Source organism: Dunckerocampus dactyliophorus, chromosome 3 (genome assembly GCF_027744805.1).
Source record: "Dunckerocampus dactyliophorus isolate RoL2022-P2 chromosome 3, RoL_Ddac_1.1, whole genome shotgun sequence".
Classification (NCBI taxonomy): Eukaryota; Metazoa; Chordata; class Actinopteri; order Syngnathiformes; family Syngnathidae; genus Dunckerocampus; species Dunckerocampus dactyliophorus.
This window is the reverse complement of record NC_072821.1, coordinates 21,879,374-21,891,839: the sequence shown is the minus strand read 5'-3', so window position 1 is coordinate 21,891,839 and position 12,466 is coordinate 21,879,374. Positions and strand designations below refer to the sequence as shown.

General features: G+C 41.2%; 2 protein-coding genes across 5 annotated transcripts in view; one reads left to right on the top strand and one right to left on the bottom strand.

The window, feature by feature from the left end:
* Nucleotides 1-3,126, bottom strand: part of nav2a (neuron navigator 2a) — a 229,267-nt gene extending 226,141 nt beyond the window's left edge. Inside the window, exons 1-2 of one of the 2 annotated variants that reach the window (XM_054769967.1) lie at nucleotides 3,006-3,126; nucleotides 173-822 (exon numbers count right to left, since the gene is read on the bottom strand). In XM_054769967.1, the coding sequence (XP_054625942.1) occupies nucleotides 173-253 (81 nt within the window). In that variant the 5' untranslated portion in view covers nucleotides 254-822; nucleotides 3,006-3,126. Of the gene's footprint in view, nucleotides 1-172; nucleotides 826-3,005 lie in introns of both variants that reach the window. The other variant, XM_054769969.1, reaches the window with a different exon arrangement.
* Nucleotides 3,127-3,924: 798 nt separating this feature from the next.
* e2f8 (E2F transcription factor 8) lies at nucleotides 3,925-11,792 on the top strand. Of its 3 annotated transcripts, none has more exons than XM_054771004.1 (13): nucleotides 3,925-4,122; nucleotides 4,958-5,199; nucleotides 5,274-5,421; nucleotides 5,522-5,824; nucleotides 5,902-6,063; nucleotides 6,131-6,268; nucleotides 7,570-7,785; nucleotides 7,869-7,950; nucleotides 9,128-9,632; nucleotides 9,778-10,044; nucleotides 10,122-10,251; nucleotides 10,370-10,695; nucleotides 10,941-11,792. In XM_054771004.1, exons 2-13 carry the CDS (start codon nucleotides 5,029-5,031, stop codon nucleotides 11,112-11,114), a joined length of 2,622 nt encoding a protein of 873 aa, XP_054626979.1. In that variant the 5' UTR covers nucleotides 3,925-4,122; nucleotides 4,958-5,028; the 3' UTR covers nucleotides 11,115-11,792. The 3 variants fall into 3 exon arrangements, with proteins under 3 accessions (XP_054626979.1, XP_054626980.1, XP_054626982.1); XM_054771005.1 differs by having other exon boundaries at nucleotides 3,928-4,006; XM_054771007.1 differs by lacking the exon at nucleotides 3,925-4,122 and having other exon boundaries at nucleotides 4,635-5,199.
* Nucleotides 11,793-12,466: the final 674 nt, after the last annotated feature.

Here is a 12,466-nt window from a genome sequence, read left to right as displayed (position 1 = left end):
CAGTGTTAAAATCCACACTGCTTGGCTCAGTCAAACATCTGATGGTGCATAGATCTCTGTCTGTTTATCTTTGTAGTATCAAACCAATTGCCTCACCTTACTGTGCAGTAAACATCACATAGTAAAGAGCAGACATGTTCATATACTGTACATATAGAAGAAATGAACTCACCCTTTTCTGGTCCTCCAAGCCATGCAACACAGGTTTCCTCCTGGGGTGCTGTTTTGGACAAACCTCAGCTCCTGCCTCCATCTTCCCATAAGTGGTCGAGTATTCAGGCTGTTGCACAGCAGACCATCCACCAGTTACAATAGGGATTGAAGCGAAATACCCACTCAAAGTATTTCAGTCCACTTCCCACTTGATTTGTTGCAGTGAGGCATGAACATATATCCAAGAATTGGTTAAAAAAAAAAAAAGGTTTGTCCATCAACTGTGCTTCATCAAACAGATGACAGCCAATCTCTGAGAGGGTCCAGCCTCAGCCATAAGCCTTGTCTCACTCATAGCATTTCTTGATGGTTTCTCTGTGCAGTTCTTGGCCTGGCCTGACGTAAGCATCACGGCAGACGATGGAAACCAAATACCAGCAGGGTCCCTCTGTCTTCCAAAAGTACCACCGCAGCCATAGAGATTTTGGAGGGTATTATTATCATAATCCTTTCTTTTGGACAACAGTCAGCTTGTCATCCACAATGAGGCAGGTCTCAGATTATACGCTGCTTGGTTTTCCAAGGAGCTTCCGCCAATTTAAGAGGAAGAACAGCAAAGGTGGAGTAAAGCTGGTGTCTCTCAAAAGCCCGGTGTCCTGTAATGAAGGGCTGCTTGTGTAGACAAAGAAAATTTGTCAAACTAAACAAATGCATGCCATGTAAAAAGGACTGAACACAACCTTGAACTATATTGATTAATTTCCAATACCTGGTTACCTCTTTTTCTCTCTGGGTCAATTACGTGAGGCACCACAAAAACACGGTCATTTTTTAGGTCATTTTTTTATTCATCCATTAACATTACTCAACTTAACTTTAGCAGTTTTACCTAACATAGGTGTTCCTGCCTTTAGTGTTGCAGCCAAAAGCAAAGCTTAATATCAGCAGTGGCCTCATTCCTACTGAAGTTACATTGCTACAATTACTAGGTAGGGTATGGCTACTGTGAGTTGCTTTTTCATCCCACCTACTCCAATTCATTTATCTCTCTACAGAATTAGTCAAGGCGGGTGGCCACTCCAAGTGTTGGCTCTGTCCAGAGTTTTGTGCTTTGAACAGCACAAAACTCGTGCAGTGTTTTTTTTTACTACTGTTTTTTACTAAAGTGCTGGTTCATCTATTGGGTCTATTTAATGTTTAAGGCAGCAGTGTCCAAGAAAAATGTCAAATACCTGTTTTCATCTCTTTGGTAAGGGTGCATGAGTTATTACTAGGGATGCACAATATTTGTTTTTTAAGCCGATACCGATAACTGACTGCTTCACAAGACCAATACCGATAACTTTTTATAGCTATTATTTTTACACTTTTCATTTAACTGTAGTTTGTCCACACCTGGAGGTAAGAATGACTGAAACAAAGTTGGATTTGCCAAACTGTACCTGTAGATTTGTCCGAACCAATTATCACCTATCATGACATCACTGCTATTAACAAAAGATTAAAAAATAGCGGCGGCTCCGAAGTACAAGCCGTGGCTTCAATGGGTTTACTGGCTCGACAAAAGTCACTATCTTCAACGATGGTAAAGGGCTTGTCATCCAGCGCCATCATTTCCATTATGAAATCACAGATCTCTTTAGCCCTCGGGTCGTCTATGGCAACTTTTTTTTGCAATTTTTTGCAACAAATTGTTGCAATTCAAACGCCGCGGAAATAGGAAAAAGTCCTGGGCCTCGGGCATCGTAGCAATGCTGGTGTTTCAGATGGCTGATAAGTTTTGATGTTGTTTTTCCTCATTGTGGCTTGTAGCATTTGGTGCCATTTGCATGCAAAATGTCTTGAATTGATGCCATGTTTGTACAAGTTTGCACACGTCAGTGGAGAAAAGGAGCGCTTGATTTGTGCATCCACCCACCTACAGAACAATACGGGTAATCTCATCTCATTGGAGCATTTTTTTAAATTCTCCAATTATCAGAGTTGTTTTATTTTTTTATTATCTTTCATTTATTATTTATCTATTTTCGGATTGATCAATATGACATCATAATTCCTCATATTGGTTCGATAGTTATGGGTCCGAAAATGATTGTGCACCCCTAGTTATTACACTAATTGCAGTTGTAATTAGTCCATTGTGGCATGTGGGAATACATTGTACAGTAGATAACCGCACATTCACAATTCAGCAATGCACGACCCAGTAAAGTTGCGGATTTATGTTGTTTTTTTTTAAAGCGAGGATCTACACTAAATCCCCGCTTTTCTTGTCCCCCGCTTTTCTAATCGTATACGGTAACAGCCATGCAAATTGATCTAAACGGTAAATGACTACTGAAGAGCTTACAAATTAAAACTACATGATAAGGATGTCTTAAACATTAACATCTGTGTCCAAATAATGAGTAATCGGTAACTTTAAGCACGTGTACTTTGTAATATTGGCTACAAAATACACAGATAGTTTATTAGAGGACGTTAAAGGGGAAAAACCAAGTACCTCATAATTACTTCAGGTGTGCGCCTGGCCAAACGCATATCAAGCATTTTTATCGACTTTTGTCGGTTGGTATCTTACTAGAACTGCATTTGACTAACACAATATCCAGTATATGTATGTTTTGGACGTAAAATAACGACAAGGGAGTGACTGAAGTGCTCCAATGTGGAGCCAATAGGTTGTGGAAGGTTTTGAGCTATACTGCAGCATCTCTGCAGGAGAACCTGCCGAGCATAGTCCGAACTGAGCTTTCTAGAAACTGCTAGGGGAAAACACACACACAGTATAAACTACGAAGACAAAAGAACACTGATCAATGTTCAATTTTTTTGATAAAAATCACTCTTACCCAAAACTTGTCAGGTTGTTTCGCCCCCTTGAAGAGATGATGCGTTGCCGCGATGCCCTGATGCTGATTCCTCGGGTCTGAGCTGAGCAACTGATGCATTGAGGTGCTGTCGGAAATTTTGAATGGGCAGGGCTGCGAAAACTTACGTTGTTTTCTGCTCACGTTGATTGCATCCATGATGATGATGATATTATATTTACATTTACAATTATTCTATGTTGATCACGTTTTCCCTACAGTTCGATACATTAAAGACAAATGCTTTAAAAAGGCAAGCATGAATAATGAAATTATAATTCTGAAAAAAATATGGGAATAATGACGAACCTCAATATTGAGTAGTACTACAGAGTAGTTTCATTTCATCACTATGGATTGTTCTGCATACTGCATCTCATATGCTGCATCTAGCCAAAAGGGACGTGCTAATTTACGAGGCGTTCCTAAAGTAACCATCAGGGTCCCAAACGTTCCCTCTAAAATGACGTCACTCGCTGCTTGACGTGCTGCTGTTCTCGCAACATCCTGGAAGAAGCTCGTCCGTTTCCATGGAGACCCAGCGTAAAACTGGCTTTTGCCGCCACTTAGCGCCCAAACAGAGGCACGACGGTGAAAATAAAAATATTCTAATTAATTGAATTCAGATTACTACTCAGTTAACGCTTCAGTCAATGTTCGTCTTGTACTTTGTAATCACACATTTTCTCACTTCCTCCAGATTGGTAGATTTTGTTTGTTGATTATTATGTGCACTGTGTGAGAAAACACGAAATGCATTTTGGCACTCAATGGCTCCAGACTGTTAATTTCAACAAAGTAGATTATGTGATAAGAGTAACTTGGGCATGTCCAGTACTTGTCTATTGACCCGCCCATGATGCCACTACAGGGCGGAAGTGTCGTTAGTGCGCATGCTCGGTCCGGGAGGGCCAAACGTTGCTACTACTAGTCACTCACACAACTTTACACCATTCGTTAACTAAGAAGCGGCAACTTATTAGGTGGGTTATCCTAATACCTCTTTTTTTGTATCCTCTTTTAAACAATCGGACTGTGGAAATAACGATTATTGCTACTCAACACTTGTCGGTGTGACGAGTTTCCCTCGCTGATTGTGGTAAGTCTTTACATAGCGTGTATTTATTTTATATAACAAACTAGTAACATCATTCGTTTTCATCAGTAACCAATCAAGACATGTATGCGGTCTTAGTCACTACTTTACGCTTTCAACATGCATTTAATTCAAGCGATTTGTATCTAGAAAATGCGGTTTTCCTGTGGTGGTACAAATGGTTTGTTTTCTTAACTCTAGTAAAACACATCATAGTTTATACGACGTTGTCTTGTCATTGTGTTGATATATACGTAGCAATATTTGGCGAAATGGTGTGAATGTTTAGCATTCCGCCACTATACACTCATTCCGCGCCAAGGATTTCAAAAATACTTACCTGCGCGGGACGCGCGGCTCACTTCCTGTTTGCTGCGTTCACATTGGCTAGTTGGAACAAAAGGGCGGGCGCGCCGAGTCTTGTGAGCCTGATGATTCGACAGCGTGTGCGTCACTTACCGCCAATCTCGAAAAAGTGTTTCGATTTTTTGTCTTAGATTTGCCTTTATGTCTGAGCTAGCGATTATGTTAACAATGTGGTCATAATATGCATTTGTTTTAATATTTGCGGCACATTGTGTATACTGTACCCAGTCAGCGAACAAGTTAAATAACGTAGTAGTTATAACGTTACCAGAGCGTTAGTTTATGCTGACCCCTTTATATATCCTTATATCATGAGTGACTATATCTAGTGTAGCACTTGATGAATTTAATGTTTTAGAAGAGGAACCAGACTGAGGAAATCCATAATCAGCATCAGGTTGTAATTGCTTCAATATATCAAAATGAATACGCTTGTATTAAAAACCTATGTTCTTCTCTGTCTTATTACAAGGTTAGTGATGGCTTTGTAACCCATCTGGTTTTGTTAAATCCTTGGAAAGTGGGCCGCTCACTCAGCTTATCATGGGCCCCCTCACAACTCCTAAAAAAGGCAGAGAAACAGGGTCCGTTGATCCATGGACACCCACCTCCAACCTCAAAATGCTCATCAGTGCTGCTAGTCCAGATATCAGGAACCGTGAGAAGGAGCTTTGTCCAGACTTCAAACTGCAAGAAGTTCTTGATTCTACACCGGTACAAAAACTTAATTATATATTTTTAAAAAAATGTATGTATGTTCTCACCTGTTTGTTGTTATTCTCTTGTAGGATGATGGAGATGAGTCTGAAAGAATGATCAGCAGAAAAGAAAAGAGTCTGGGTTTACTCTGTCATAAGTTTCTCGCCCGCTACCCAGATTTCCCGGACCCGACTCACAACAATGACATCTGCCTGGATGATGTAGCCACCGAACTGAGTATGTCAACAGTGTACAATCCAACTAAAATTAGTCATGTAATACAGTATGTAATAGCACACGTTACATTCAAGGTGTATAACTATTTCTGTCTACACAGATGTGGAACGCCGCCGCATTTATGATATCATGAATGTGCTGGAGAGCTTGCACATGGTGAGCCGTTCTGCAAAGAACCGCTACATGTGGCACGGACGAACCAATCTGGCCCAGACTCTGGCCGTCCTGCAGCAGGTGGGTGAGGAGCAAAAGTACGGCCAGCAGATGCTGCAGATCCGACAGCGCTTCCTGGATACAGAGTTTGATTTTGATAGCGAGGAGAAAGAGAACAAGGAGGTGATAGACTCGGTGGGACAAAAGGAGCTCTTCTTTGTTGAGCTTCCAGGAGTTGAGTTCAAAGCAGGTGAGAGGTAACATTTTACCAGCTCAACATAAATACAACACATTGGACTCCAACATTCTATATCTGTTTATCCATAGCCTCTGTTAACAGTCGGAAGGACAAATCTCTTCGGGTAATGAGCCAGAAGTTTGTCATGCTCTTCCTGGTCTCTAATCCTCCTGTGGTCAGTCTGGATGTAGCTGCTAAAATCCTGATTGGAGAGGACCCGGGTGCAGATCAGGATAAGAATAAATTCAAGAGTGAGTAAATGCATGTTCTGTGTTAGTGTATCCGACAGTAACCTCTCTGTTTGTTCTGCGTTTGCAGCTAAAGTGCGACGACTTTATGACATCGCCAATGTGTTGCGGAGCCTGAAGCTTATCGAAAAGGTCCATGTAAAAGAAGAGAGAGGGAGGAAACCAGCATTTGAATGGGTCGGCCCAAATGACCTCCCTAAAGTAAAAGGTATAATATGACCTCATGACTGGTTTGATATAATAACATAATATAATACGATATAATCTTCCCTCAAACTAATGTCAGGTCACGTCATGTGTAATGAATGAACACATTATGTTTCTTTTACTGTGATGTCACTGGATGCGTTTCACAAATAATCACTTTTTGTGTAAAAGAAGGATAATATTCCTTAATGCAATACACACGTGTCAAAAAAAGTCATTAAAACTTCATGACTAATAGTCAACTTAAATAACATGCTCTGCTACTATCAGTACATGAGACAGGTTAGTGTTATTACATTTACAAATAAGAATTCATTAATTAATGGCAACAATACAATTTTGAAAGCTGCACATTTTTGTGTGGCACAAACATCGGTATAAGAACAAAGTTCAAAGTATGAAACTCTGGACTAATACTATCAGTGAAGTTATGCACTGCATCATACATGAATGCAACATGAATGAAACATTTTATTAAAGGACAAACTTGGAAATAATTATAACAGACTTTGCATACTGAGCGAGCAAGCTTGTTTCTGTGTGGCGAATGATCGCTTGCACTCTGATATCATGATCGGCAGAAAAAACTATATCGATACAAACGGGTATCTAATTTTTATGCCATTATCGGTTGGCCGATATGATCGGACATCCTTAAATATAATGCATAGTTTTATTGTTCTCATCCCAACACAAGGTGCCACCTGTCCCACAATGAAATGCTTCCACTTTAATGCTTTCACTTTGTTCAGTTCTTCATTTGACATATTTCAACGAGGGGTGTCATGATACACTCTGCTCACTAGACGATACAAGATACTGGGTTCACGAGAACGAGACAAGATGATATTTCAACATTACTTTTAAGAAAACTACAATGACAAAACGTAGGACTAGAAACACTTTTTTTGTTTAACTGAGTCACAAAACAGTGGAGGTACATTTTGAAATGTTTCAGAACTTTGGATGCAAGTCCTAAACATGATGCTTTGAACTGTTTAACTTTTTTTCACAAAACAAAACCAAAAATTATAAAAATTCAAATAATGGCGGCAGTTGTAGCTGCTGCTACTTCTAATCATGATGATTGATGCGTAGTTATGTATGGGCCACTTCCATATTATGCGGATTATCATTCACAGTAGCGCTGCCATAGTTCTGATTGGCTTCTGGCTGCTCTGTTCGTGTGCGACAGCTTTTCTCCAAACGATAAATATTGTCACGTTTTAATCTCGCAATATCTCATGACACACCTAATTTCAAGGTTACCATTGTTGAACATTTGACTCCACTGTTTTTCAGATGCGGCGAGCTCCACCTCCGCGTGTCCACCCAAGACGACAAATGTGCTTGAGTCCCGCCCCACTGTAGACAACTGTGCCAAAAACCTCTTTTCGTCGCCCGGCACTAAGCGAAGCTTCACGCGACACCGATCTCTCATGAAGCTGGCCAAAAGCATCCAGGATGACCGGCGCAAGATTAGCTCAGCCCCCAGTAGTCCTGTTAAGAGTGCCTTCAGTGAGTACTTTTTTTTTCTCCCCCCCGAATGATGAAGTAACCGTTGTGTTGAACTGTGCTTTAATTGTGTCCTTTGCCATCAGATGACTCGATGAATAACGACTTCCCGAGCAAAATGGCCCAACTTGCTGCCATTTGTAAAATTCAACTCGACCAAGAGTCAGCGTAAGTTCACATAACATTCAGATACTGTGTATATAGTACATAGTACTACCAGTGTACACGACGCAGGCTTGCTCCTTCCTTTGTAAACCCTCTTGCGTAGCGTGAAAAAATCTAACCTTGCACTATAACGTTGCGGACCTTAAAGTGTGTGATTGGTCGGCTAGTAGAACATTATTTCTTGTGTGTGTACAATTCGTTCAAAGCGGGTACAGCCACCTCCACGAACATCTTCTCCTCTAATTTTGGATCAACATTTACAATAAAAATGACAGTTGTAACGCATCGATTAGTTCAAGCTGAAATAGCACTCTCCTTTTCCTTTAATTACCTTCATTCACTTACGACGAAGGAAGCTAACAAACTAAATAGTCTATGACAGTTGTGGTTGCCCACAGAGTTGACTTTGCGTCAAGCGCCCAACCAACCCTGACAAAGATCTATAAAAGCAGGGGTGTCCGAAGTACGGCCTGTGGCTCGTTTGCTATTGGCCCGCGGCACATTGTACAAATAAATATATCTAATACACGTATTTTGGTTTTTACGTATGGCTTGATGTTGGTTTAGCCTTTTACAATGAACATTAAAGGAAACTATTTTCTTATCCAAAAATAACTTTTGAACATTTGAAAGTTATATAAAACATATTATTCAATTTTTAAATCCAATAACAACATATACTTGCGCTATAACCGTATGTACTATTCACCTGAATAATGGATATAATGTAACACTTCATGTTGTTTAAGTCAGCATGTAGCACAGCAAAAGTGCTCTGTCATGGAGCAGAAACACTTCCTGCTCTGAGATGCAAAACACACACATATCACCAATAAACAACATTATGTTTAAAATAGCAATTAAAACAACCTAAAAAGCAACACATTTTCAAGGGTTAGATGCAGTTGTATCGTATCAGCTGCCACCGAAGTAAGAAAATAAGACATTTCACTCCTTAACTACATCCATCAGTACCTAAACTATATTTGGTTGGACAATGCAGCATGAAAAACAAGCATGAAGATGTAAACTTCTATACATTGACAAAATGGCTATATAGTGAACTTGATTTGGTTAAAATTCATGTTTTCAATGAGTTCTCTGCAAGCTATTCCAATCTGCTCCTGGCTTCTGATTTTATGTATTATTCACATCGTATTTTTTCAATATTCTTTTCCAGAACCAGAGGCAAAGCTCCACAGGCAGTTCCTGCTGTGACAAAAACAACGGTTGTGAGGCTCCAACCTGCCACTTCCAGCTTAGGGGACCCGCCTCAGGCAGGGAACCTAAATCCCAACGAGGAGACCGAACCGAACCCGAATGTGCACGGCACCCCACTGGCATCCCAGCCCTCCGGCAGTGTAGCATACATCCCTGCGCAATGCTCACCTCTCATCCCTGTTATTTTACCTCAGAAGCAGGGGGGCGGACCCTATGCTGTATATTTGCACCCAGCTTCTCTCAGGCCCAACACTCTGGCAAGACCACAGCCGACGAGCTATGCCGTACGCTCGATGACCTTTGAGGAGAAGACTGGGTGGAGTCCTACAGCCCCGTTAGCCACTAAGAACCAGTCCACTTCAAAGGTGTTGGACGGGAGTCCTCTTTTGGTCAAACGGCTGTGTTCTGATTCAGCTGCAGAGAGCATTCCTCCTAAAGCCAAACGGATCAACTCAAACCTCAAGGTAAAAAAACAAATGAACAGGATACAAAAAATCTGTATAAAAACATGAGAGATGCTGTTCTTTTACCTTTCTAATTTTGTTTAAAAATGTTATATTGTCATTTTTCAGTATTTTACGTCTTTTATATTTTCCACCTCACCCCTAGGACACTTCCCCAAAGCAGTGTGACGTCCTTCAGCCTCGTCTGAAGAGCCTCCGCAGCCGTCAGCTGTCCAGCCGGCCATCGCCACGTGCCCTCCACCTGGATCCAGAGTTCATCAACACTCCTGGCGGCACCGTGGCTGCTCAGGCCCTGGAACAGAGTTTGGAGACCTTCCTGGACAAGGACGACAAAGCGGTGACCTCTGACAGCGAGGCGGGTTTAACACCCGTCAGAGCTCTACCGCTCACGTCTGGACAACTTAACACTGAGGTAAACGACCTCACAACTCTGCTAAAGACGAGCGACTTAAGTGTGAATGTTGATCATTCATTCTCTGTCCATGTCAGACTTTAGTGCCAGCAGGATACCTGATCCCGCTCTCCCAGTCTGTGGTCGCCTACAAGGAGAATCAGGGCTCAGCAGGAGAAAGCAACAAAGCATCTTCTCCTGCTTATGTTTTTCAAACACCTACTGCAGGTAAATGTCATCCACTGAACTGACTAAGATAGCAATATGTGTTTTTTATACACGATACCAATCACATTTATTTTAAAGTGTACATTTAACATGGTTTAATACAGTATGTCTTCAACAGGTTCCAGACCACCAGTCCAGGAAGTGACTCCTACCAGCCTTCGTCTTCACAGACCCCATGCCGCCATCTCCCCCCACTCGGCCCAGCAACCCCATCGCCTCCACAGCCCCAGCCCTGCTATCATCAATTTCACCCTGCAGAACCTGGGCCTCATATCCAACCCCAGCCCGGGGAACCCCTTCACCTCACCACACACTCCTGAGCGCTCCAACGCACTGGCCAGCCCTTTGGCTCTGCAGCAGAGAGGGATGCTTTTCATTAAGCCCTTGTCGCCTGTGACGGTGCAGCAGGCCCAGCAACCAGTGGCCCTGTTGAGTGTTCATCAGGTACAAACTGATCAAAACTGTGCAGTACATGTATTCTGAGCATGTGGATATTTCAAGCTGTGTTTGAGAAAGTACATAAGCACTTATATACGTTCAAAACCTTACAATGTTGCTGTAACGTATACGCCGCAAGGCATGCTGGGTAAGAATGACCATCTTTTTTTATTGTTTGCCAATAACAAGCTGACTGTTTAATTGATGAGACGAAGCTAACATGAACATTATGTGCTGTCTTCTTGCTCTAGCCTCTAATGACCACCCCCAAGGGATTGGGGCTCCCCCAGCACAGCTTCTTCCAGACACCTGTTCCCGTCTCCCCTCTGGCTGCTGCAGTTGTCCCTTGTAGTGGACAACCAGCCCCTAAAACTGTTTACATCCCTCAAAGGAAACTGGACGTCAGTACCGAAGAGGCGCTCTGATGTCCAGTGTGTCCTGGTGATGGTGTGTGGGTGTGTGCACGTCGGTGGGAGAGGGTGGGTTGTATGAACCCTTTTTTCTTGATTTCTTTGTTTAGCATTTTACAGTATTCATTACCTCTGAACATTTCACAGCAAAGTGTAGGAATGTAAATGAGATTTTAAAGCCATTGAGCAGATTGTCATGTCAGTAAACAAACCGTTTTCTTCTCAGTCTTTGTAATGAGGTTGATTTTTAAAAGTATTTATATTATTATTCTGATTTCTGAAATTGTAAAGTTGAGGATATTTGGACGATTCCTGAATCAGATGTGTTTTTTTGTCTAAAAGTGGTGAATGAAACATTGATGTACTTTGATCTTCAAGTACGGTAATATAAAGTAATGAGAAGACCTTTGCACATATGTACATGTTTACGGATACCCTTTTAATAAGTAATATTCTGTTGTGTTCTATGTAATGTTAATCAAACCTTTTGAACAGGCTTAATTTATAAAGAAATTACCTTCATTTCTGATATCCTGTTTTATGTAAAATGCTAAATCACTTTTAAAAACACTTTGTCTGAGATCACCTGTGTCTTTTGTTTTTGTTGCTTATGGTGGTCCATGCGCACTTTAAAGGTGTATCGAAAACGTTTCTTCTTTCCAATCACTGTCAAAAACAGACTAGTAAGAAATTACAGGAAAATAAACAATAGGAAAATATCTATCCATCCATTTTCTATGCCACTTGTCCTCATTAGGGTTGTGGGGGTACGCTGGAGCCTATCCCAGCTGACTTTGGGCGAGAGGCAGGGTACACCCTGGACTGGTTGCCAGCCAATCGTAGGGCACATATATAATAATAAAATATGACTTTACAAAAATGCCATTTGACTTGTTTCAAGTCACATTTTCTTGTTCTTTTGGTAGATTAATTTAGCTTATTTTAAGAATTGTACCCAGGTTTCCATACATTACATAAGCTAAGCAAATTGTTCTAACAGAAAGGGAAAAAAGTCATTTTGACGCTGATTTAAGATGTTGCTGACATTTCAATCATTGCACTTTTTTTTTTTATGTTTCACCGCCCATTGAATGGTTTCTACAGGACTACAATCTATCTGTGGCATTGGTTTACGGAGGGGGCGGCCTTCGATGAATCTATTAATTTGACGGCATGGCGCAAAGCTCGAGCCAGAGTGTACATTTTCAAAAACGCTTGACTTGGATTTTGTGTGTGAAACAGCTTTTGGTTTGTGTCATAAGAATTGTGCAGCATTTTTAAACCTTATTTCATTTCGTTCAGCGGTAGATGCACATGTGCACACCTTATAACACACACAGGTGATTAAAAACCCATTCATTATGTTA